We start from the raw sequence: 27,652 nt of genomic DNA on the forward strand, positions 1-27,652 counted from the left end.
GATGAACAAGTACCTATTATTTCCATCTTGGTCACAGTGTGTATGTCCTTGCAATGCAGATCTACTGGAAGTTGATTGGGCTATACAAATGCATCCTTCAGTGAACTTGGAGACCTTAGCAGTTGTATTTGCACTTGCAGGCACTCTACAATCTAGTTTTCCTAGAGAGATGCTGGGGTGCACATTTATTGCTCTCCTCTTCTCTCCCCCTCGTTTTATTATTCCAGGAATGAAGAGAAACAGAGAGAAGATTCTTGCAGATGTTGGAGGGTGGTAGGAGGAATGAAGTGAGGAGAGATTCCAAGGGAACTTGCAACTACTGGGGGCGCGGAAGGGTGGCACGTGAGCCTAGGTCCAGGAGCTTCTAAGTGGGCTCCCTCCCCGTGGCTGCACGTGCTGGGATTATCCCTTCGCAGCGGCTGGGGGCGCTCAGGGGCACAGCTAGGCATGGAATCCTGGAGCCCCCTCATTCCGCAGACGTTCCGCACGCCGCCTGCAGGACACGCCCCCTCCCCTATTTTGCATAACCCCACCCACCGCGCTGCGGATTGGCCGGTTCTACCCCCCGGCCGAGGCCCCGCCTCCGCCCGCCGCCTTTAGTTGGGAGCTGACTGTTAAACAGCGGCTCAGATTGAGGAGAGCGCAGGCCGGCTGGAGGTGGGCGGCGGCGCCGCCGCCGCTGAGGAGGAGTCGAAGCGCGGAGCCGCCGAGCAGGCAAGTGTGCGTGTGGCTCGGGGCAGGCGTGGGGAGCTGAGGCGGGCACGGCCGCGGTGGCGGATCCCCAGCCGGCCTCTTGGCAGCTCCTCCGAGAGGCGGTTGGTTCCCGCGGCCGAGCCACCCCCTCGCGCCCCGGGACCAGGCTTAGTGTTAAACGGCGGGAGGGGCGGGCGAGGGCAGGCAGAGGCGGGTTGGGGCGGGGCCTAGTGGCGGGGGCGGGGCTTTGGCGCTCAGGGGAGGGGGCGGGGCCTGGACCTGGGAGCTGGAATGTGGAGCGTATTCGAGCTGTCTCGGGGGCCCGCCTGCCGGGCCTAGGCCACGCCCCTCTCTCCCGTCAGGGTCTGGCGGGGCGGGGCCAAGGACTTTTCTGGGTGGGGGCTGTTCCTGCGCGGGGCCAATGAGAAGAGCCTGTACGCGCTGGTGGGCGGGGCCTGTTCCTCTGCAGGGGGCGGGGCCAGGCGGGTTTGCACAGACAGTCCGAGCGTGGCTACGTTCCCCTTTCCCCAGCTGGGAGTCGTGGCCTGCCCCCGGGAGGGGCGTCAAACAGCCGGCGATGCGGCGGGGGAGGGGTTGGCTCCCGCAGCCCCGGTGTCTGGCCGGGCTCCGCGCCCGCAGGGGTTGCCGCCGTCTTCCACACGTCCTGAAGGGAGCGATGGGGGCAGGGAGGCGGGGGCGCAGTGGGGTTCCTCTGGGCGGGGGAAGCCACGAGAGGCCTGGAGCTGCTGCGTTGCAATGCACGTAGCAAACGAGGAGGAAACTCCAATACCTAGCGGTGGGGGAAATGCGCTGAGGAGGTCGGGGCGTGATTGAATGCTGGGAGCCGGGGGGGCGGGGGTCTGGTTCTCTGCCCTGTCCGTCGCCGCTGAACACTCTCTCACTGTTTGCCATTTTATCCCCATGGGAAACCTATTGCAGCCTGCTGACAGAGCCCCTGTGGAGGAGTACGGGCCCCGCCACCGCGAAGGAAATTAAAAACCTGCTTCTCACGTTGGCTGGTGGCTGGCTTTTCTTAGGCAAAACAAACAAACAAACACATGCAGATTGATTCAATTACGGTATGTGTTTAAATGTACCTTCTTGAAAACAGTGGTATCCCCATTTGGTCTGTAAAACTCAAAATATGTTTTGGATTCGAATGTGGAGTAATTCAGAGAGAGTGGAAGAAGAGTCACTTGTTCTTTGCGGGATACTGTACCGAGAAAAGTGTTTTTGAAGAGGGGAGCTGAATCTCTAAATGCCTTGAAGGGCTAAATTTGCTCTTTCCCTATGTTCCTAAATGCTGGAATTTACAGATGAGATAAAAATAAAACTGTTCAACATTACAAAATTCCAATTTTTTCTATTAGGAAAATGTTAGTTAAAACATGAACTCTCAGATATTGGCTAGAGTTGGATACAGTCAGATAAAAGAAAATTTATTTTAGACTAGGTGGGGGAGTATAAATTAAAAATAACAGTTTAGGAAAATTATAGAGAAGGATGATGTACTCCTTCCTTAGAGGGATAGATACTATACTGAAAAATCACACTTGTCTGAAAAATCTTATCTAGTATAGTTAACAGATAATACCTAAGATTAACTGAAATAAAGTAGATTTTTTTTCCTCTTTTTAGTCTGTTTGCTTTGTGCATTTCTTATTACTTTGATTATACAAGAAAAACATTGAATCTGCATATATACAGAGCCAGTTTCGCTTTTAGTTTGTGTGGATCTTAGAAGAAGTTGCACTTCGTAGTTTCCAGTGGTCTCTCTGTGCTATTCTGCTTTCCTCTGTGATTTCTCCCCTCCTGCCATGAATATTGTTCTTTGCTTAACTGTTTTACTGCAGTTTCTGTCAAGGCCTTGGATGAGGTATTAATACATTGTCCTTGTATAGGTCTTTCCAGTCAAGGAACTCAAAGTGATCTATAAATATTAATTATTATATAGCATACTAGATGTGCATGATACTTCAAGTCTCCCAACAGTACAATGAAGAAGGTAGACATTGTTGCAGTGCATTAGTTTTCCGGTTGGGAAAATGGAAACACAAAGTTTGGGTCCACATTTTCAAAAGGAGCCTTTGTTGTTGTTTTTTTGATGGCCCTTTTGAGCCTAATTATCAGATTCCATTGCCTTGATCTGGAGGTTAGGGTACTCAGCACATCTCAAAATCAGGCCCAGGCTATCACAAGTTATGTACCCAGAATCACAGATCATTTTTGAGGGGGAGTGGGGTAATCTAAAACAGTGGATAGAGCACTGGAGTCTGACTCAAGAATCCTTGCAGATGTCTTATGTGACCTTGAGCAAGTCATTTAATCTACCCTGTGGCTCAGTTCTTCCTCTATAAAACAGGAATGATGCTTCCCAATCTCACAGTGGTGTTTTAAGGGTAAAATCCATTAGTGAGTGTAAAGCACTTAGTTACTACAGTGAGGAACATTCAGTTACCTATGTAGGTATGTAACTTGTCTGCGGTCATATGGGGAGTCAGAAATAGTCCCCTGGTCTAATCATTAGATTCTGCTTCCTATTAAAAGGACCAGATATTGACCAAAAAACTTCCAAGAAACTTCTTGAACAATAAAACTGGAAAATGTATAATGTCACTGAGAGAGCAAGCTCATAAACATAGAAGAGTGATCTGTTCATCCTAAAGGCTCATTCATCCCATTGGTCCGCATTGGGAACTCCTATAGATGTTAATAGAATTGCAAGTATAAAGTCTTCACATGTTAAAAAGAGAATAAGCACTAAGTTGGTCTTGTTTAAAAAACATTTTATGGAACCTCTTCAGAGGCTGACTGATTCAAAGGGATAATTGAAATAATCACATACAGTTTTTTTATGGAGCTTGTAATGTACTTAGAAGTAAATAAAATATTTACATTAGAGACATATGTACAACATGCTGAGCCTTGAGTGATCCATTTAATACAAAATATCCCCTAATTTTAGCATGATAGATTTAAAAAAATCTATTATATTAAATAGTAGGATATTAAATATTAGAACATCTGAACTAACTGATACATGTTGAAAAATTGGGGTTGAAAAAAGGGGTGATACATGTTGAAAAATTGGAATAACACGTGCTCCTGGATTCAGTATCATTGAGAAACAAGAGGAAAAATCTTCTCCATTCAGGGCTTTTAATGAGTTATGGATTTATCATAAATGAATAGTAATGAGGTCCAGTTGAAGTATGTCCTTTTTGATGTTTTGTGTAATTAAAACAGTGTGGGTGGTCTGTTGTAAATTGAGTTCCCTTTGTGTTCACAGAGAGACCACTGTAGGTGTATGTTTTTCAAAGATGAATAATTTTTTGATTTAGAACTGCTGGAGAGAACTTAATGCTTGAGTTCACAGCTCCCCTGTATAGTACTGACCACAGTAAGAGCTGTTGAAACACAGAGACTCCCCACTTTGCCCTGTTTTTCAGAGTTACTAATAAAACAAAATAGTAAAATGTTTACGTATTCATATAATTAATTGTGCTGCTTCTGAACAAAAAACAAAAGCTGCCGGCCAGGATTATACCTTTTCTTTTAGGTCAGTGTAGAGTCCCATGTGGTTTAAGTGTGGACTTCTCTTGTCCTTTGTAACTTTAATCAGGACATCCTGTTGGGGCCAGCATCACTTCAGTCATGGTTTCTGCAAACCCCTACTCCTGCAAGGAGTCCCAGTGATTAAGCAGCTAGTGCTTGAATTATGATTTTTGGCAAAAGTCTTAGGGACGCTATCAACTTGAATTCTGTTCATTTCCCACATTGTATTAAATATGGGTTTGGATATTACACCAGGCCCTATCCTGCACATTTTTGTTTTTACAGTCTCATTTTCCTATTATTTTAAATGCCTTCTGATTTTTTTAAAATGCAAACTCATGTAGAAGAAACAGTGTAAGTTTCTATACATTAAATAGTCCCAATTCAAAAAGTAAATTGAAAATATTTTTTCTTTAATCTTTGTTATAATAACTTGAACTGTTACTGGTAAATAAGGTAGGTACAAAGGAGAGAAAAGAAGTTGTCAAGTTGATAGTGTCCCTTTAAGCAGGCTAATTTGAGTCTAAAAATTTAGAATTTGATTTCAAAATGTGGGAGGAAGGGTAGGAGTGCACAGATGGGGTTTACAGGACTCCATTGTGAATAGAAAATTTTTTTCATTTTAAAAAAAAGTCTGTAAAATATTTCTATTTGAAGGTTTTCCTGAAATGTGGAACAAAAGTCTCATGTGGAACTATGCAAGTTCATGAGAATCAGAAAGTGAAAGTAGCTATAAACAAAAGTGAAACGGACCAGTTTGCTTATATTGCTTCTTCTGAGAAAAATACCCAAAATAAACCAGTATCTTCCACATGTAAAAGTAAATAGATTTTAAAAGTTCTTTATTTTTAATAATCCAAGATGGTGTTAGTAAACAAAATGACATTTTACTTACGTTTTGAATGCATCCCTTTAAACACATTTGAAAATAGAAAGCCTAGGGAATCTCAAAGAGGGAGGTCAGGAATGGATTAGAAAAGTAAAGGAATAAGGAAAAGATGGGGAAAGAAAATGAGAAAATAAGACAAAAGTGAGAGAAGAGTTGAAAATAAGTAGGATTTGGTGGGGTGTGGAGGAATTGAAGAACAGTAACTTTTAGGGGGATTGGAGAATATTAGTGATCATATAATTAGTTTTTTAAAAGATTATTTTGCGTGTGTTTATAGTAGGTGCAAGGGTGTGGCTCAAACGGAGCACTTACGCTGTGTACAAAACTGAAATTCCTGGCTACATCTCACTGTGTAATTAAGGCTCCAATGAGGATAAACATAGTCACTTTAAACACTAGTTGTGCTACTGTGCATATACCGTACTTTTTGTTTCTTTAAACAAAATTTTTCTCCCACTCCTTTCTTTTCACATTTTTTATATCAGATTCTCAATGTCAAAAACCAACAGTTAAATGAAAGTTGAACTTCAAATAATTAAAAGTAACTTATTTGCTAGTCTAGTAAAATTTTTATTGCTCTAGTTTGGAAACCTAAAGTATTAGACAATGGAAAAATATCTTCACAAAGTATTACCTTTGACAAGAAAGCTCTTTCCAGTGTAAGATTTCAGCCTTTTCATAAACATCATATTACAGTCCTTGCTTCTTTGTGAGAAGCAAAGGGCTTGGCCATAGCAGTTTGCTTCCAATGAGGGAGGAGTGAAATTATTTTTAATACTTGATGCCAGAATGCAACAAAATACCCCAAACTTGTCAAAAGGAAAAATGGGCAGTTTTTGTGGAGCTCAGGACAGTTTTAATGAAGACTGTTTAGTCTTGTGGAAGATGCTTTGTTTCAGTCCTATATCACTGACAAGGCTGTCTTTGTTTTCAGTGCATGTTGTGGAGAGATACTAAACTCTCCATAGTTAAGGTTGGAAGTATACTGGTTTATAATTCTGACTGCACAAAAACAAAACAAATAACCTGAATATTTTCTGCTGTGGCAGACTATCATATTATACGTTTTGTAACATGTGGAAGGGTTATTGGTGTCAATCAGCTTTGACAGTTTGAAAAATCAGGCGTTTTCCCCTTTGAAAAAGATTTTCTACTATTTTTAACCACATTGTAACTCAAGCAGCTTGCTTCAGGAACTCCAAATCTGTGTGGGTTTTTTGTTTTGTTTTTTGTTGTTGTTCTCCATCAGGAGTATTGCCTTCCGCTACTTTGGTTACCCTTGATGGATTAGTTTGAGTTTTCAGTGTTTTTTCCCAAACCTATGAAAAATTTTGAATTGTATTTGTTGGAATTTAGGGAGTTTGCAGCTCAGCTGGAAGGATGTGTTGTTTAAAGGGACATGATCAGTTTCAAACATCACATTTCTGTGTGGAAAATTTTGTACTATATTGTTCCAAATAGTACCTTAGAGTATATAGGCATATATGAAATTTGTTTTTGTGTTTTCAGTTTGTTTACTTTGTGTGTGTGATTGCTTTTTGTGTGTAGTCCGTTTCCCTTCTGTTTTATATGGGTATTTCATAGCAGTGGAGAAGGATATTTTATTTAGAAAAGGAAGATGTAATTATAGAACTGCACAAATCGGCAGGTTCTGGATTCAGGGGAAGGTATAGTAGCTGAAACTGCTTTAAACTTGCTGTATAAAATAGACTAGATTTCAAGTTGACCATGTCCTTTTAAGAAATCTTCTCCTCAGAGCTGAAAGAAGGTCTAATGTGGGGACTCCCTTTGGGGTTTGTAAACTCTGTAGGTATCCTGACTCCTGCCCCTTCTTTAACTTTTAGCACCTCCATTTACATCTTTTCCACTTACCACAGTTATTTCACGTACCTGTCAGGGAAAAGGAGTTAAAAAAACTAATCCTCCAAGCCCTCAGAATAAGGCTATGTCTGACAAAAGCTTTGTTATGATAGACTTAATGGTGTAAAACTAATTACTTTTAAACATTTTAATGTTGTAGTTCTAAAAGAAGAATGTAGAGAAATCACATCTCAGCCCTTCATTAAAAATGTTGACAAGTCTGGAGATTCAGGGCCCAAATCACAGCCTGAATTCTGATTCAGTGCATCTCCCAGGAGGCCCCTTGTAACAGGCATTCTGTTGTGCCCCAGCCAGGATTTATAGGCACCCTCCTCAGGGGAGGGCACTGGTTATAGTGGACTAACAGTAGCTGTAGACAACAGAATATCTCATTCTCCAGAGCTAAAGCTTATATTTTAATATTTATTTATTTATTCCTATGGTGGTAGCACCAAGGGCCCCCTGAACAGGGTCTCAATATGCAAGTCAGTGTACAACACCATATATGAAGAAAGACAACAGGTGGAGACAACAAATAGATGGGAGGGAGCACAAAGGAATGGTGAGATAATTATGTGGCCCTTCAGCCTTAAATTATGTGACAAGACCCAAGACTTGAGGAGAAGTGAGCTAGGCAATGGCTGTGAAGGCCAATGAAACTGAAGACAGTAGAGGGAGGCTAGTGGAGAAGGCATCCATCCAATGGAACTCCTAAAAGAAGGGAATAAACTAGGAGCACTGCCTTACAGTCACCTCGTCAACAACCCTATTGTTTCCCATGGTTTTTTTTAACCTCCCTGCCACTGTCTTGTCTCAGCTTGCCCAAGACCTCAAGCTGACTATAGATTGACTCCTCCTAATCTGCACAACAAAGAAGCCCTGCTCCTGTGAACCTAAGGAGCTGGCCACTTGGGAAGGTGCCTGCAGTGAAGAACTTCTGCTGGAAGGGGAAGCCTTTTATTGCATTAGAAACATGCCCTGCCTGATACTGAAAAACTGATCTTGTTTGGCTCTTGAGGGAATCTAGTCAGGCCCTGTCAGTCAGATGAATTTGTATTAGTTGGGTAGATTTAAAGTGATTTTAAAAGAATTATAAAAAAAAGTATATGGAATGGTCTTTTATTTGTATATTGTAATTAAAAATTAGACAATTTATATATCCCCTGTTATTTTCAGGTTTGCTGTAAACTACCTACAATAGCTATAATGACACCAGCCCTCAGAGAGGCAGCAACAAAAGGTCATGGTATCTACTTGTCACCTTTGTCCTCTAGAGCTATGGGGTCTGATACAACTTTGTGCATGGAAAATTCCAGAGCAGTCGAAGAGACAATAAAGGAGGATTCCATCACACAGATTACTTGCTCAGTCTTGGGGTTTCCCACTACAGAGCCCAACCTCAGTAATGATATCTTCAGTGTAAAACATTTTGGTTCTCCACAGTCTTCCAGACATTATCAATCTGTCTTATTAATGAGCACAAACTCTCCATTAAACATAAAAAACAAAAACAGTAAGCAAAGGAATTCAGAAGAGCACAAGTGCTCCCAGATGAGAAATCTACTACATAATGGTGCCACCACACAGGTCAGTCAGATTAATAATTCAGAACCTGAAGAGCAGGTCAGAGGGGAAACTTTATCGGAGACCATGACCCAGAGTTTGGCAGAAATGCAGAGACTGTTGGATTCAAATGTAACTGAATCCAATAATGTGGAAGAAATGCAGTTTACAAACTGTAAATGGTATCAAAAGAATGGCTTTTTGGATAAAGGTCTACTAGTACATGCTGAGACACAAAAAAGGGATTTATTGCATCAAGTTATGCATGAGCCTTTGAAAGCAATTGTGAGCTGCACCCCCAGTAGTAAAGAAGAGGAATTGAATGCTCACTTACTTCAGTGTGTCAGTAAGCAACAAGTTGTGCTTAGTCGAGCCAAAAGAGCTCAGAAACGTTTACAGATACTCCTGGCAAAGCATGTTGTCAAACACTGTGATCACCAACTGAAATGCTTTGTGAAACATCAGCTCCAAAGAATGAAAGTTTTTCATGATCCAACCAGATTTTTGGACAGTAGCTCCCTTGGATGCACTGAAATTAGGGCAGAAAACAGTATAACTAACTTGGAAAATAATTCAAATAAAGAAACACAGAATGGATTCAACATTGAACCTGGTGAAATCTGGGGTTTTGCACACTCTGCTACAGGGCTGCTGTCTCATGTGGAGAAAGATCTGGACTCTGATGCCACTTGCAGTAGCTCAGATGAAGACTGTGATGAACAGACTGTCAGAAAAACTGTGGAAGCGTAAGTGTTAAACTATTGCTAGACTTTTTATGTATTTATTTAACAGCTGTTACAAACCCAGAAATTGAAGGGCCTGGACCTACAAGCTCTTTCGCATGTAAGAACATAAGAATGGCCATATTGGGTCAGACCAAAGGTTCATCCAGCCCAGTACCCTGTCTACTGACAGTGGCCAATACCAGGTGCCCCAGAGGGAGTGAACCTAGCAAGTAATGATCAAGTGATCTCTCTCCTGCCATCTATCTCCACCCTCTAACAAACAGAGGTTAGAGACACCATTCCTTACCATCCTGGCTAATAGCCATTAATGGACTTAACCTCCATGAATGTATCTAGTTCTCTTTTAAACCCTGTTATAGTCCTAGCCTTCACAACCTCCTCAGGCAAGGAGTAGCCTTACTTAGCAATTAGTCTTACTGAACTTAGTTCGACTGTTAATGCAAGCACAGCTTGGCAGGATCCAGCCCTCAATTTGCTGTTCTATAAATTGAATGTTAAGGGAACAATTATTTGATTAGGTTGTAGCATGCAGAGGGCAACACTTTGCATTGCTGTGATACCTATTTATATAATAGGCACAGCATTGACAAATGGTAATTAAGCACTGCACCAGAGTAACTTTAATGAATTCAATGCTGTAAATGAGAGCAAATTTTGTCATGTTTTGTAAAGTCTAGCTATTTAATTTTATTCTTTTGGATCAATAACACTGATAACTTTCACTGCAGTTAACTAACGATTTGACAAGAATCATTTCAATTTCATGCTGCCCTGCCTTTGGAAATCTATGAATACCTGCTTCTGTCTCTTAAAACTATTCTCAGGGGAGGAGAAGTGGAAAAAATGGGGGCTGGGTTTAAGATAGCATAGACATTTTGCCACCTTGCAGCATCCAGGGTTATGTCCACACAGCAGCTGGAAGTGTGATTCCCAGCATGGGTAGACATATGTGCATTAGTTCTGCTCCAACTAGCACCTAAAAATATCCGTTTTGCTCTCCGTGCTGCCACAACCACACTGCTATTTGTAGGCGCTAGCATGGTCTCGGGATAGCAACTTGGTAGGAATCCCATCACCCTCCCCATTTCCAGCATCTGAGATTTGAACTGGGCTTTTCATAGGATGTGCTGGTGGGGTCTCCAGTCCTTTGTAATGGTCTCTGATTAGGAAGTGTGTTAACTCTTTTTCTAAGTCCTAAAGTTAATATATTAAAATATTTGTCCCCTGTTCTGAAAACAGAAAACTAGGAAAGTTCAGTAAAAACTAGGAAAGTTTAATCTGAAATTGGATAGGATCTCAGCACCTGCTGAAAAGGACTGTGTCCTTTATTATACATTTATTAGCTCCAGTTATGAAAGCCGTAAAATAGTACAGTAGTTACATAATAGTGTTTAATATGTATATCATGTTACTGTTGCCTTCTGTGAAACTATTTGAGTCTGGAAAGGTGATGGGAGAGAAAAATATACAAAGTATATTTGAATTTGTTTCTGTCTGTTTTGAAAATGGTATGTGCTGTATTAAATACCAAACCAAATGTAATGAATTGCCAACTAACTTTTCTGTTTGCACACTCTAATCTTTAAGATGATTACATTTTATGCTCCCTTTGATATGTTTTTTAAATGGAAAAACAACATCAACTCCTCCCAGTGGAGAAGAATCAACATACGTGTTCTTAGCTGATCTTTTTGAACTTTTGGATGCTGCTGCACTGAGATTCTCATTTCATGATTACGTGAATTGAACAGGGAATACTGATGACAAATTTACACTCTGATTTTCAAAGGGAAGGGAATAATCTAAGACTTGGAGTGAGATTCTGCTGGGGGTTTTTTTGTTTTTTTTCTTGAAAAGAATGGGCCAGTTCCTAATCCTGACAGTCCTTCATCTTCTTATTTCCTCTTTTCTGTCTTCAGTTTGTTCTGCATTCACAGCTATCTGTCAGGCTTGTTTTCACTCCGATTAACTCCTCTTGAGTTAGCTTAGCTCCAGTGAGAGCAGCACCCACAGCAAAATAACACAGAAGCAGCACAGGGTGATTATATTAGCAGTACAGAATAGCTTAGCCCCACTTCATTATTAGCTCCAGCATCAGCAGCACTCAGGCTCCAACTCACACCCTAATGAGCCAGCTAGAGTTTAATAATAATGATATTTCTCTCTTTTATATAGAGCATTTCCTCAGTAGCTCTCAAAACATTTCACAATCTCTAATATATTTATCCTCACAACTTCCCAGTGAAGTAGGCGAGTGCTATAATCCACATTTTATAGGTGGGGGAACTGAGGGGCAGGGAGGCTAAGTGATTTGCACTGGGTCACACAAGAAGTCCATGGCAGAGCAAGGAATTGAATATTCCTGGGGGGATTCTGTGCCAAAAAATAAAAAATTATTCACATACTTTAAAATTTCAGCATGTTTTATTTGTCAAAATAACACAATATAATCACACAGTTTCAATTATTTTGGTAATTTATTTCAAAATACCTGTTAGCAAGTATGTCTGTAACAATATGGATAATAAAAAAGATTCAGGAAATGTTTTTGACAGTTAGATTCCTTCTTAGGCATATTAATCCAGAACTCTGAGTAATTATTCATTTCAACTATAGTATAGAATGGTATTTCCCACACCCCTCAGAAGTTGTGCAAAGGCTTGGAGGAATCAGGGGTAATGGAGGAGATCAGGGAGAGGGAAGTAATTGCTGGGAGGGAACGTGGCTATGAACTTGAAGGGTTGTTGGCTACCCCTAGCCTCTCCTGTTCAGTCAGGCACATCTACTCCTATCCCTGCATCTCATGTATCCTTGCAGCCCTTGTCGACATGTGTCCCTCCACCCTAATCAGACCCTTACTCCCCTCTGTCCCCTTGTGGCCCTGCACCCCCTCAGCCAGCCCCCTTCCCTCATCTCCATGTGTCTTTGCCCCAGTCTGTCCTCCCCCACCTGCCCTTATAAGTCCCTGTCTGACCTCCCCCATCCCAGCAGCCCCATACTGTCTGACTCTCCATATCTCCTGACCTGCCCCGACAGTTGCGGTGAAGAAGGCATGTTCTTTCTATTCCCTATCATAGTAGGGGTTGGCTAGGAGTGGCTGCTATGTTCTAGCACCACAGTGACCTCTGCTGGGCAAAAGGCAGAACTGTAGCAACTTTTCAGCAGAAGCTATTTTCTGCAACAACAAAAAAAAATTAAAAATATGCACAGCACATGAAATGTGCGCATGCACAGTGGCACAGAATTTCCCCAGGAGTAATTGAACCTAGTTTAAACCAAAACTTAATTTGAGCTAGAGATCTTTTTGTGTGATGCGAGTCAGGTTGGGGTAATAGCTCAATTCATGCATCGGAGGGGTAGCCATGTTAGTCTGGATCTGTAAAAGCAGCAAAGAGTCCTGTGGCACCTTCTAGACTAAGAGATATATTGGAGCATGAGCTTTCGTGGGTGAATGCCCACTTCATCGGATGCATGTGGTGGAAATTTTCAGGGGCAGGTGTATACATGCAAGCAAGAAGCAGGCTAGAGATAACGAGGTTAGCTCAGTCAAGGAGGATGAGGCCTTTTTCTAGCAATTGAGGTGTGAAGACCAAGGGAGGAGAAACTGCTTTTGTAGTTGGCAAGCCATACACAGTCTTTGTTTAATCCTGAGCTGATGATGTCAAATTTGTTCAATTCATAATTCGAGTAACACTACAGTGAAGACTAGTCATGTATCTGTCTTTCTCTATCTTGGGAATTCACTGTTATGCCAGTCGTAGTACTGCTGACTTTTTTGACCTTTCCTAAGCTTTTTGCAGATACAAGATTCCTCCCTTAGCCTCTCCTATCTCCCCCCAAGGTTGTCTGCCTTCTGCAGACCTGTCTGGTGAACTGCACTGACATGGCCATAAAAGCAGGGCCAACAAGTTTCAGTTACTGAAAATACACTTCATGTGAAATTCCCAGGAGTATATGTGAATTTCCTCTCTCAGTCTTCAGCTCTCTGTGGTGGAAAGCAATGAGACTTGCAGTGCAACCATTAAGATTTGCCATTTTCTCTTCCGTTTAAATGGCTTTAGATCCTTTGGGCTGTCCTAGACTAAAGCAAATACAATTTTGTTTTTCCTAGATCAGAGGTTCTCAAACTGGGGGGACAGGCCCCTTTGGGGAGGAGTGGCATGTATTCTTGAAGAGAGGGAGAGGGGATGTGAAGCTTTAGGGGGGAAAAATAGGATGGTGCACATTTTACTAACAGCAATGAATAACTAGCAACGCTGATTCCTCCAGACATATCAGGTCCTCAGATGGCACTATGCATCTAGATGGTGCTGTGCATTTTGGTGGATTTCTGTTAAGCTTGCATAGCATTATACAAAGTTGTTGCCATCTGTACATTAATCCATTTGCTATGACGCAGTGTGCACATTTAACTATAAGCATTGACCACAATTGCAGTTTTGCTTTTTGCATTAATTGCAATGGATAGTTGGCTCTGTTTGAATCAATACTTTAGTGGTTTTAATACTTAGTGAGAGTTGCATGTTTGTTTGTTTTGTTTGTTTGTTTTGATCGGTATGTACTTGTGTGGCATGGGAGGAGGTGGCGTAAACTACTACAGACACAAAGAAGGGGCGTACGATCAAATAAGTTTGAGAACCTCTTGTGACACGTTCCCCCTGGGATGCCTCCTGGAACTGGGGTACCACTGAGCCCCCCTGACCCACCAGCCTGGGCTCCCTTTTATACTGTGCTGCTGTGACAAGCTGCCAAACCCTCTCCAGGTTCCAGCCTCTAGTTTCACCAGCACACATACAGGTTGGGACACACCTAGCTGCAGTTACATGCAGATTCTCTGACGAGCCCCTGCATGGGAAGGTTCCAGGTAGGGCACCTCCCAGTTCCTAAGACATGCCCCCTCCCTGGAGTGTAAACCTAAAATTACACTGTTTTACACTGCACAAGGAACTGTACCGTATAAGCTCATAAAATTCACCCCCTCCCTCAATGTGGAGAGGAATATTTAACAGCTTTCTGCCCCGAGTCATGATTCCCACACACTGGTTTTAGATAAAGCAAAAATAAGTTTATTAACTACAAAGGATAGATTTTAAGTGATTACAAGGGATAGCACACAGATCAAAGTAGATTACCTAGCAAATTAAGCTTAATATACTACATAGATAGGATGAGAATCTGCTATTTATATCCAAAGTGATGATACAAGCAGGCTGCAAATCCTTAAGCGGAAGCTGCACTTGCTTACAGCTTGGAATCCCCAGGTGTTCCATTCACAGGCTAAAAATCCCTTTAGCCTGGGTCCAGCACTTCCCCCAGTTCAGCCTGTGTTTCCAAGAGTCGCTTTGGGTGTGGAGTCAGTGAAGATCCACAATGATGTTACTCCCCTCCCTTATACAGCTTTTGCATATGGCAGGACCCCTTTGTTTCAAAGGTTGGTTCACACGCCATTCAGTAGAAAAATACTGACATCCCAAGATGGAGTCCAGGTGACCTGGTCACATGTCCCTGTAGTGTCATAACAGCCATTACTCGGAAGCAGTCTGTAGCGTCCTCCCAGAGGCTCCCCAGCTGGGAAATAAGCTTCTCCTAAGGCCTATTGTTCTCTCTAATGGCTCATTAACTTCAATGGGCCTTCCGAACCAGCCATCTAGACTGAGAGCCTTTTGCCTAGTGGGCCTTGCCCAGGAATAGTTACATGTGAAATAAATATATAGTCATTATTCATAACTTCGGATACAAAAATGCAACATGTATACAAATAAGATTAATCATATTCAGCAAATCATAGCCTTTCCAATGACATCTCACATGACTTATTGTGCATACAATATATCATAACTGTCATAATCGTATCCTAATAATATCACTGTGAAGAATATGGGTGCAGTTTCACACTGCTGTCCTAGATGGAGCTGTGTTGCTCTGTATTTGAGATTTCTTAGCTCTCTAGGAACTGGCTCTTACAGCTTTCCATAAGTAATGTGATTGCTGTGTATGAGAAGAGCACTGGTTTTCTTATCTGTAGTTTTTATTCTTCATAATAGAGGGCCTCCATTGATCTGGAAAGATTTTCTCTATATGTTAAGGTCCTTAATAAAACTAAGTTTATAGCTGCTGTGCAACTTAAGTCTTTTAATTCTGTAATCTACAATAGTGGGGTTGTTTTCTGCCCATTAATGTAGCTTCAACTTTGATAGTCCTCTCCTGAGCTCATAGTGTGGTGTTGCAGCAGAGCGAGTCTGAGCTCTGGGGAGGACATAATGGCAACAAAGCTTCGTCTTTCTTCACTGTAGTGGAATTAACATATCTAACTTGTGAGCAATGTCCATACCAGTCAGTGACCGCACTATGAAAATTAAAAAAATTACACAAGGAAACTGATTTTTGCTTTCATCCTGTGTCTCAAGCTGATGTGAAAAGACAAACATTAGTGGATTGTAAAGCAAGTCTCCCTAACACCAGAACAATAATCTGTCTCATCAACGGAGCTGGACTCTGGTTTCAGCTTCAGGTTCTTCATGATGATAAAAGAATCTGGAATTGTTCCTGTGATTCTGGATCTAGCCATCCTCAACCTTTCTGAGTATAAAATTAATTTCAGAAGGGCAACTTCAACACTTGCAATCCAAGAAATAGTTCCCAAAAACTACTTATGCTCCATATATTTCAAGGAAGATAGAGCATAATCATGTTCCAATCTACGTTCTTAAGCCTGTCAAGATGGTAAGCTCAAATGACACTGTGTTTAATGGTAAGTGCTCTCCTTAACAATCTCCAGCTAATCATCAACCACCTGATGATATAAACAGTAATTGACTTCCTTCTCATATCCGCAAAAGATTTCATCAACTGAGTGTATGGCTACACTTGAAACTTCAAAGCGCTGCCGCAGCAGCGCTTTGAAGTGCGAGTGTGGTTGCAGCACCAGCGCTGGGAGAAAGCTCTCCCAGCGCTGCACGTACTCCACATCCTCTACGGGTGTAGCTTGCAGCGCTGCGGCGCTGTTTACACTGGCGCTTTACAGCGCTGTATCTTGCAGCGGTCAGGGGGGTGTTTTTTTCACACCTCTGAGCGAGAAAGTTGCAGCGCTGTAAAGCACCAGTGTAGCCAAGGCCTGAGTTTAGAGGACTTGGTGTTCCTTGTACACAAGGAGGAAGATGTCATCCTCAGATTGTCCACAAAAGAGATTCTAGACTCCTCTCAAAATGGTTTTCAAAAAGGTCTGGGCTTGAGTTTCTCAGCAGTGCAAGTCTTTGCTGTGTGTGACATGTATCCTTTCTCTCCAGTTGTAGCCCAGTGCTTCATTCCATGTCTTGTGTGATGTGATTAGAAGGGTAACGTTCTCATTGCATAGAAGTATACTACAGAGGAAGTCTGGTGCTGGAGTGGTGTTACGAGGGAAACTGGAACGAGGTGCAAAGCATCAAAATCCTCTCTTTAGGTGGATTAAATTTGTAACCTTCCAAGATTACAAGATACTTAACTGAGGGTATGACTACGCTTGAAACTTCAAAGCGCTGCCGAGTGTGGTCGCAGCGCCAGCGCTGGGAGAGAGCTCTCCCAGTGCTGCCCGTACTCCACATCCTCTACGGGTGTAGCTTGCAGCCCTGGGAGCCACGCTCCCAGTGCTGCGGCACTGTTTACACTGAGGCTTTACAGCGCTGTATCTTGCAGCGCTCGGGGGTGTTTTTTTCACACCCCTGAGCGCGAAAGTTGCAATGCTGTAAAGCGCCAGTGTAGCCATGGCCTGAGATTCTCTGAAAGGATAGCTGTTTATTCCACTAGTGGTACATCTACTTATTGATGGAGAGTCACAAAGCCTTTGCTGATTAAATTTGCTGGGCAGCTACATGAGTGTGTCTATATGCTCATTCAAGAAACATGACAAAATTAATATGCTTTCTTTTGTCCGATGCTTCTTTCAGACATAGGGCTAGTCTACACTGGCAATGTTAAAGTGCTGCCGTGGCAGCGCTTTAACGTGCCTTGTGTGGTTGTGGCGCAGTGCTGGGAGAGAGCCACCTAAAAACCACTTCAGTGAGGGGCGTAGCTCCCAGCATTGTCTATACTGGCGCTTTATGGCGCTGAAACTTGCTGCACTTGAGGGGGTGTTTTTTCACACCCCTGAGCAAGAAAGTTGTAGCGCTGTAAATTGCCAGTGTAGACAAGCCCTTGCAGTCCTTCTCCACCTCCCTCAGGTTCTTACATAATTCTTCCCTCCCTCGCCCGCAGGCGTGGGCTCTTTGTCACGAGGGACATTTCTCTTTTCCCTTCCAATGGAAGAGATTCTTGTTAGTCTCTAAGGTGCCACAAGTACTCCTATTCTTTTTACACCTTGCTACTTCTCAGGAATTCCAAGCCTGACTAAGAAGCAGATTTACTGTAATTTTGTCTTTGAATGGGAATCTGCTGCTTTGTCAGGACATTACCTTAGTTTATTGCATCTGGCAACTCTTCTGTAAATCTGAATATATGGAGACAGTAATTGATCTTTCTCTTTGGGTTTTTTGGTTACAGAGCAAGGAGATGGTAAATCTGCTTTTAAAATGTTCCCCACCTAATGTCTCCAGATCTAATCTGTTCTAGGTGTTTTTGTTAGCCTTGTCGTGGTTTGTTGAGCAACATCTGAGTTCACCAGGCACACTGCTTTAGGGTCTGGGATGATGGGTACATCTTTGCCTTGGAAAAGGTAGAAAAAGTCAATTTTTGCAGTTTAACAGGATCAAGGCCTAATTTTTGCAAAATGCAGTAATATACCATGCATCTGTGATGAGAATTGGGCTTTACTGCAAAAAGTCTGCTAGGACTGAATGCTGCTCTTATTTGTTGGCAATTTTTCTTAAGGGCAAAAATCAACTGTGGTTTTCAGTGTTCAGCATTTAATTCATCTTTACTATACAAGTCCAGGAAATTTCACCTTTGCATAAAAAAACATATTTCTTGAGTACTCAAATCAATATAAATTCATAACTGCTAACATGTTGATTTTTAAAATGTTTATAAATTTATAAAGTCCATTCTCTCTCTCTTACTGGCTCCCCCTCCCTGAGGTATAGGAGAAGAATTATTATTAGCATGGAGGAAGAGAAAAGCCAGACTTCTATATGCTTCTATTCCAAATAGTAAAGTAGAATGTAGTATTCTAGAACAGGGGTCGGGAACCTTTCAGAAGTGGTGTGCCGAGTCTTCATTTATTCAATCTAATTTAAGGTTTTGCATGCCAGTAATACATTTTAAGGGTTTTAGAAGGTCTCTTTCTATAAGTCTATAATATATAACTAAACTATTGCTTATGTAAAGTAAATAAGGCTTTTAAAATGTTTAAGAAGCTTCATTTAAAATTTGAATTAAAATGCAGAGCCCCCTGGACTGGTTGCCAGGACCCAGGCAGTATGAGTGCCACTGAAAATCAGTTCGTGTGCCGCCTTTGGCACCGGTGCCATAGGTTGCCTACCCCTGTTCTAGAATATAGTCAACTTTAATTGGTTTGTTTTCTGTAAGACAAGCATAAAAACTCTTTAAGGTTTTACACATGTTCATTTTCACTTTTGCAATTATCCAATAATAACTTGTGCTTTGAGCAAGATTAATGTCTTATCATATGAAAGCAGGGTACTTGCAAGTAAAGATACTGATTCCTAACCTATAATTATATTAATATTTTCACAGCTGCTGGAAGCAGACTGAAAGATTTTAATGTAAGGGAGAAGGTTTGACGTGTTGTGGCATGCGAGGATCTCAAACCAAGAACGTCAAAGCCTGTTAGATATTTTTTGAATGCACAATAAATAAAAACTTGGCATTATTGTTATGAAAGTGATGAATTAATATACAATCAGTTAACATAGTGTGGCAGAACATAAAATTTAATAATTGCACATGTGTTCATACATGATAACCTCACAAACCTAATTAAATGGAACATTGAAAACAGTTTTATTCCTGAAGTAAATTGCAGGTTTATCATTGGCTTTGTATTTTACTAAGCTTTGTAAATTAGCTATTTTAATTTTAGGCTTTTTGTATGGTGCTCCTCCTAGTAATTGAGCACTTCACAAACAGTAATTAATTTATCTCTGAAACATTCCTGTGAGGTAGAAGAGAATTATCTTGGTTTTATAGATGTTATTGGTTTCAGTGGAAGCTGCACATGCTCAGGACAGTCAGGCCCTTTTTCAGGAAAGCAATTAAGCATGTGCTTAACTTAAGTCATATGCTAAAATTAAAAATGTGTTACCCTCTTCATGAAACAGTGCCTTATTTAGGCAACTAAATATGGATTTAGGAGTCTAACTTTAGACGCCCACATTTAAATACCTTGGTCTAGATATTTAAAATTATTTCAGTTTAAACAATTTAAATGTGTTATTTAGGTAAGGGAAGTGTTATAAATAATAAAAGCAACTACATCTATGAGAAAAGTGAATGAGTTTGCAGGGTTTTGTGGCTAATTCTCCCTTCATGCATTCCATAAAGACACAGATTTTACTTCATCTAAATGCTTTACCTAGTGTCTGAATTCCTTTTAAACCAGCCCATCAGTCTCCAAGTCGTCTTCTGGAACCTCATTCTTCCAAGGAAGTAAGTGTCCTTTATACTATAGGTATTTATTAAGGCTTTTAAGTTTTTATTTGGACAGAATAAAGGTATTTAGGAAGCCAGAAAAAGTTTCTATAACATTTGGGGATAAGGGTAACGGTAATGCTATTTTCACTTAGTGCCTATTTTAAAACGTATTAGATTATGTAACATGTTATGCTTTAGCTAGTCTGTCGGTATCTAGGGTGACCAGATGAGATGAAGAAAATATCGGGACACAATGGAGTGCGGGGTGTCCACCAGCGGAGCAAAAAAAAAAAAAAAATAAACCTGAGTGCTGCCGGCGGAGCAGAAAAAAAATACAGCAAAAAACAGTGCTGCCAGCGGAGCAAAATAACGGGACAAATTGTGGGACAACCACCCAATTTTATCGGGACGTCTGGTCACCCTAGTCGGTATCTGATGGTCTTAGGGTTTACTTTAGGAGGGCTAATGCAGCCTTCCTCTGTAATGTTTTCTGTTGTAGATATCTGTAGGGCTGCCATCTTGAATTCTGTTCTGTCACTTATGTCTTGACTTTGCATCTAGACCTCATGCTTATTTTTCAGGGGCAGTTCTGCAATATTTGTGTAATTGGAACTTCTCAACCGACATTCCTAGGTGTTGTAGTCTAGTTAGACTATAGGCATATGAAGAGGGCATTTCAAAAGCAGACAGAGATGTTACCAGTAAGTATGGTTCTCTGAGGGTGTTGCCTCTGCATATTCTCACTACCTGCTCATCTTCCCCTCTTCCTTGTAGTTCTAGTATGAAAGATTCTAAGATTTAGTGGAAGGCATTGGGTGGTTGAAGCTATAAAAGGCCATATGATGCCCAATATTGAACTTTTGGTGCTAAAGATCTAGAGAGCGAGAGATTCATTTTGCATTTCTTTCTAAAAGTGACGCTTAATGCTTAATTATATTTCCACGAGTTGTTAATTCCAGAGGAATTAATGTTCAATCTGACCCCATGAATTGGCCTTTTACCATTCAGTGCTCTAATGTTATCAGAACAGTCTAAACAGATTCCTGGATTAGAGATGGAAAGGACGTATTGGGTCACCTAACCAATTACCCTAACAGTTCTGGAGTGATCTAGACTGTGGATTTCTGCCCAACTGGATGCATTTTTTGTACTGAGATCTAATTCAGATTACCAAGCATTCAAGACATCTCTAGCCAGGTGATTATGTGCATTCAGGAATTCCATAGATGTAAATACTGTCTTATCCCATACTGTAGATAGTATTTGCTGTTGCAATTTGTTAGGTTGGAACATGCAACACCTCAGATGAGGAGTCATATGAGGCTGCTGTGCCATTCTTCTACTTCTGTAGGTGAATAAAACTTTTGGTTGCCAGGTTCTCAGGGCAGTCATGCCTGTCTAGAGATCTTCTATTTTTCTTCGGTTTTCACTCTCAGATCTCGTCTGTAGCTTAGTTTGCTTTATTTGGGGGATTGCAGTTTACTCCTGTAACTTCTGAACTGATATGTGAAGGTACAGAAATAGAAATCATACTTGATTGTTCTTTTTCCCTCTGTATATCAATATGCCATCAGTTCCCTGAAAAGGAATTTGTATATCAGTTGGCATTTACCCTCCTTAGAACTTGTGGCTAAATTTAAACTTTCAGTTGGTTGAAGTTATTCAAGTTGGAAAAGAAGTTGTGGAGTGTGTGTGTATTTGAACACATTATTGGATGGATGCAGTTCTGAAAGTACTAACTAGTAACAATACACCTGGGATGGAGGAATCAGGAATAGGTGCCAGAAATTGTTGTGATAAGCAGTAACTGATGTCTGCAGATAATATGGAGAATGGTAACTCATCTGTTCTGAAGCAATGTACTATTATGCAGAAAAATCATCAGGTTAAAAAAGAAATCTATTAAATTCCAGAAAAGATAATATTGTTGGAGGCGCCAGAAGAATTAACTGATTACAGATTTTTGTAGAAATACCAGTATATTTCTGAGTTCCATTTAGGTTTGATTGAATTGATATTTAGTGCATCGCTTTGTTTGGTAGTAGTAATCATAAAGCAACAGCATGTTATCCTGTTTTCTCTGTAGTCATTCTTCTGTGATGATCTGGGCAAAGACCTATACTGAGCTGTCAAATTAAATGGTGTTTTGTTATGTGGTGGTGATTGCATATATTATCAGAGAGTGCTATTTGTTACAGTTTGTTTTCACATTTTTAAACAAATTTTGACTGCTCGGAATGTATACAATACATTGAGCACATAAAACAACAGTCTTCTTTTTTCTTTTTTTTTTTCCCCCCAATTATGCAGTTATAGATTTAACAGTTAACTGGTCCAGGGGAATTAATGCTTCAGCAGTGACCAATGGAAGTTTATTTTGAAAACAAACATTAGGTAGGCGTGCTAGAAGACATAGTCCTTGAGAAAGCATTTACAGGTCATTTCATAAATTGGACGTTTGTTCAGCCGTGGCATGTTAGTTTTTGTTAGCGGTGAACATTATTTCATACAAAAAACTAGCTGCTAATTTCATTTAAAATACATTCATTATGCAACATAACTATGCTTTAGTGTACACTTTTTAATTTATGCTGTCTTCAGTTATCTTCATAAGTAATGTCTGATTTATTAAATATCAATTTTTGGAGGGAAATGAGATTTCACTGAGGTACTGTTGAAATATAACCCTGCTTTTATAACATAATTATCTGCAATGCAATGTTTTTATATTCAAGCTGATAATTTTTTGAGCTTAGCTGTGTGTTGGGGCCATAATGAAGCTGGCTGTAAAGCTGGTGTAAAATGCTGCAGGGGACATTGGGGCCAGTTCAGACAGTTCTGTCAAACATGCCGTTTCAGTCATGGGGGCCTGCCAGTGCTAGTTTGGTGTTTACTGTTTGTGCTGCAGTGCTAGGTGGTATGAGCTGCTGTAATCTGTGTAGCTAATTAGTCAAGGCCCCTGGGGAATCAGGATGTTTGTCACTTTCCAGAGTTGCTGTCTCTCTCATGATTTTTATCAGTACTTGTGATATTTGGCTTATTTTTAAGGGTTCTCAAGAATTTCAGGTTTGTTTGGTTTTTTTTTTTTTAACATCTTCAAATTTGCAAAGATGTGCTCTCATCCAAAATGGCCATGTTCCTTTATTTTCAATGAGTCTGAAGCCTCGCTGTTGCCAGGAAAGATGATGACCCTGTGGTCAGTATGCGAGGACCAAATGGGGGATAGGAGAACATGGAGTTGCCAGAAATGAGAGTATGGAGGCAGTAGAGCAGGGGTCTCAAACTCAAATGACCGTGAGGACTAGTGCATTGAACCAAGGGCCGCATCACTGACACCCTCCCTCGCTGCCTCTCGCCCATCCCCCCCCCCCTTCCATTAGGCCATGCCCCTGCCCCAATGCAGCCCCTTCACTGAAGTCCCCACCCCAACGCTGCGCCCGGGGGTGTGCAGGATGTGGCAGGGGGCTCAGGGCAGGGCGTTGGTGGGTGGGGTGCAAGAGGGTGAGGGGTGCAACAGGTGGCTCAGGGCAGGGAGTGCAGGAGGGGAGCGGGATGGGGCAGGGGGCTCAGGGTAGGGAGTTAGGGTGCAGGAGGGATGTGGGATGTGGCAGGGGGCTTAGGGCAAGGGGTTGGGGTGTGGGATGTGGCAGGGGGCTCGGCAGGGAGTTGGGGTGCAGGAGGAGTTTAGGGTGCGAGCTCCAGCCTGGCGCCGCTTTCCTAGAGTGGCTCCGAGGTGGCAGCGGCGTGCACCGGGGCCAGGGCAGGCTCTCTGCCTGCCTGCCTTGGTCCCCGACCCTGCGCTGCTCCGTTCCAGGAAGCAGCTGGAACCATGTCCCTGCAGCCCCTGGGGGAGGGGGAGGGGCTCAGGGTTCCGTGCGTGTGCTGCTCTTGCCACTCCTCTAGGTACCTCCCACGAAGCTCCCATTGGCTGCGGTTCCCTGTTCCCGGCCAATGGGAGCTGTGGGGAGCGGTGCCTGGAAGGAGGCAATGCAGGAGCCCTCTGCCTCCTTCCCCCTCCCCCCCAGCCCAAGGGGACGTGCTGCCAGCTGCTTTAGACTGTGGTGCGGGGCTTGCAACGCCACAGGGGGCAATCCTGCGGGTAGGCAGAGCGGCGGGGGGTGGGGGGCGCAGGGAGCTTGTAGGGCCACATGCAAGAGCCCCATGGGCTGCGTGTTTGAGACCCCTGCAGTAGGGGAAACATTATGAAACTGAAGTACCAGAGGGTGCCGTTTTAAAGGAATGTGAGGAGCAGGGGGGCAGACTGAAGCAGAGTGCAAGGGTATGTGAAATGGCAGAAAGAGAAAAAGTATGAGGAGTAGGAAACCAAAAGAAAAGGAAGAAATAAGAGTCAAGTGCACATAGAGATGTGATGGGGGACCATGGAGGGATGCTTGAGAAAGTTGCCATTCTGTCCCTCTCGATCCACCTCTCTAATTAAAGGAGAGGAAGAGTGGGGATAGCGCAGGACAGAATGGAAGCTACCCACATCGTAGAGTGGAGGAGAGGTAAGCTGAGTCACCTCTGAGTACTGAATAAGTAGGCTACATTTTTGTATATGTGTTTAAGGTTTAATTTTTGAATCTGAGGTGATCTCATACAAACTGGAAGTGGATGATACTACCCTAAAGGTGAAAAACTAATACAGGCAAAAAATTGTGATATTTAAGCCAATTTTATGATTTTTGAAGTCTGATCTATGATTTTGTACAGTTGAGGTTGCTCTTACTGCTTTCTCGTAACACTGGTGTGGGCACAATAAAGCTTGTGCCTCCTTCTGTTTTATAGGAAACTTCCATTCGTTTTCCATTAACTCTCTCCCCACAAATGCATGTACCGGTCTGGGCACGCTGTTTATCCTCACCAGTACCTTCATCCCTGATGAGGCTCTGTTCTCCACAGTTTTCAGGGCATAGGTGTTTTGGGCAGGTGGATGAAGATCATCACATACTGCCCTTTGAAGATTCATGGCCCCATCTAATGACTGCTCAGCTGTCTCCAAATTTGGACCAGCCCTGCAAAACCTGATCTTGTGTTTCTTCTATACCCTAAGTTCTCCTTGATTTGCTTGTCCATTACTATTACTTTCCTACTTAAGACCTGTTTTTCAGACTATATTTGCAGAAGCAGGAAACCTCTCACAATAAAATATATGTGCATAGAATGAGGCTGCTTTTTACTTCAATTAGCAGTTCCCATCTCCATACAGTTTAGTTACCTGTTTGGTTTCTTGGCACTGCTGAATTATAGATAATGCTGAAACATAATTCCCAGCTGATTGATGAATGGTAGTATTTGTAAAAGAATTTTTTTTAAAGATTCTTGCTGACTTCAACTCAATATTTTAAAATATAATTGCAAATACTTTCCACACTCTCATTCAGTTTTTTGTTTTCGTTGTTTTTTCCCTTTGTGGTGGCTGGGATGCAGAGGGCTTGGGGATGGGGAGAAAGAGGAAGGATAGCCTTACTGTTCATGCATTTTGTCCTATCAGCAGCTTTTGGACTAAGGTCTGTCCTTCCAGTCAAGGAAGGCTGGGTGTGACTTGAAGCTGTAGTAATAAATTTTATTTTGGTTTCATTTAGTGCCAATTTAGGCTCAGGCTGCCTCCACTGTCCTCAGGAATGAATTTCTTCTTGGACTTGTAATGCACTGCCCCTACACCACCAGCCTCAAGTTCCTTCTGATTATAGACTTGATTATACTCTGACTTATTTGCATATGTCTGAGCTTTTTTGTAGTTTGGTTTTTCTTCTGTATTTATTTGTTGTTTTCTTCCATGCAAGTCACCTAGGATTGACCTGCTGCAATTTAACCAACACAGTAGGAATTCAAACCAGTATTTCACATGAAAAGCAGCTTCTTTGAAATAGTACCATCATGTCATGTGGGAAAAAATTAAATTTATTTATTTAAATTATTTAAATAAAATGTAGCCCTTAAACAAAATCAGTGCTACTCTAAGTTACAGTTCTCATACTCTAGGGTAAAAGCAGTGATTCTGCCCTAAGTGGTGCGTTGGGATAGATGAGAAGACAGAAAATATCATATTGCCTCTATATAAATCCATGGTATGCCTACATCTTGAATAGTGTGTGCAGATGTGGTTGCCCCATCTCAAAAAAGATATATTGGAAGTGGGAAAGGTTCAAAAAAGGGCAACACAAATTATTAGAGGTATGGAACGGCTGTCATATGAGGAGAGATTAATAAGACTGGGACTTTTCAACTTGGAAAAGAGACGACTAAGAGGGGATATGACAGAAATCTATAAAATCATGACTGGTGTGGAGAAAGTAAATAAGGAAGTGTTATTTACTCCTTCTCATAACACAAGAACTAGACGCCACCAAATGAAATTAATAGGTAGCAGGTTTAAAACAAACAAAAGGAAATATTTTTTCACACAATGCACAGTCAACCTATTGAACGCCTTGCCAGAAGATGTTGTGAAGGCCAAGACTATAAGAGGGTTCAAAAAAGAATTAGATACATTCATGGAGGATAGGTCCATCAATGGATATTAGCCAGGATGGGCAGGGATGATGTCCCTAGCCTCTGCTTGCCAGAAGCTGGGATGGATCACTTGATTATCTGTTCTGTTAATTCCTTCTGGGGCACCTGGCATTGGCTAATGTTGGAAGACAGGTTGATGGGCTAGATGGACCTTTGCTCTGAGCTAGTATGGCCGTTCTTATGTTGGCTTAATCATTTTAACACATTTTTTAAATATAATTTTCTCTGTGTTTCAGTGTTGGCAATAGTAATGTTTCACCTTTCTAGCATACTGAAAAGTGGTAAATCCTGAAAATGTAGCATTGCTAATGGTCTGGGATTGTGCAGAGTTAAACACACTTGGTATTACTGTTTATAAGTATGTGAGGTTAGGGCCAAATTCTCATTGCCAGCACAGAAACTGAGTAAACAGGCTTTGTAGTGAGGACATATACAGAAAGCATCCGTGTCCTTTCTTGTCCCTTTCCCAGTGTAGAGCTACAGCGTGGGGCTTCCACTCTGTAACATCTACTATAATCTCCTGGTTTATAGTAGCAGGTTTGTACCCCTTCATGGAGCTTTGTTCTGTGGATCTGTATAGTTATTGGTCCCACTGGCCCTGCCTTGAGAGAGCTTCTCCCCGCTCATGCACATGTACAGTCACAGGGCAGAGTTCAGAGGTATGCATAGGAGTGCAGAGTCCCTCTACATGGTCTTATTACAGCCTCCCTTCCCTGTAGTTTCACTGTAAGTATGATCCTCTAGTTGCCCCTTTATTGGGATGACTTAATTTATTAGCTGTATACTATACAGAATGATTTAGTACTCTAGCCTCACTATTATTTTATCCCATTCCCCTTTGTCCTTTACACGAAAGGAATACGTGGATAAATTGTGTGTGTTCTACTCATATCCATCATAAATAGGCTTCACATAATTCAATTTATGTTTTTTTTTATCATTTCAATGGATATCAGTGTTTATTTTTAAGCGTTGTTTCTATTTTTATCAATTTCAGTTTTCACAGTTGGGCAAAATTGTGTCTTAAGCTTTTTTTCCCCCTCTTAAATTTTCACCGTTGTAGCAATCCTGATACCCAGGCCTGATCTACACTACGCGTTTAAACCGAATTTAGCAACGTTAAACCGATTTAACCCTGCACCTGTCCACACAACGAGGCCCTTTATATCGATATAAAGGGCTGTTTAAACCGGTTTCTGTACTCCTCCCCGACGAGAGGAGTAGCGCTGAAATCGATATTGCCATGTCAGATTAGGGTTAGTGTAGC

At 41.8% G+C, this 27,652-nt stretch overlaps 1 protein-coding gene across 3 annotated transcripts in view; it reads left to right on the forward strand.

The window, feature by feature from the left end:
- The first annotated feature begins 663 nt into the window (after window positions 1-663).
- KANSL1L (KAT8 regulatory NSL complex subunit 1 like) overlaps window positions 664-27,652 on the forward strand; it is a 119,657-nt gene continuing 92,668 nt past the window's right edge. The window contains exons 1-3 of one of the 3 annotated variants that reach the window (XR_012656622.1): window positions 664-714; window positions 1,633-1,772; window positions 8,174-9,306. Coding sequence is in view for 2 of the 3 variants with exons in the window: in XM_075069953.1 (XP_074926054.1) it covers window positions 7,503-7,559; window positions 8,174-9,306 (1,190 nt within the window). In the remaining variant the exon portion in view is untranslated. Of the gene's footprint in view, window positions 715-1,632; window positions 1,773-7,450; window positions 7,560-8,173; window positions 9,307-27,652 lie in introns of those variants that run through there. The other 2 variants (XM_075069952.1, XM_075069953.1) reach the window with 2 other exon arrangements.

This window comes from Chelonoidis abingdonii, chromosome 10 (assembly GCF_003597395.2).
Source record: "Chelonoidis abingdonii isolate Lonesome George chromosome 10, CheloAbing_2.0, whole genome shotgun sequence".
NCBI lineage: Eukaryota > Metazoa > Chordata > Testudines > Testudinidae > Chelonoidis > Chelonoidis abingdonii.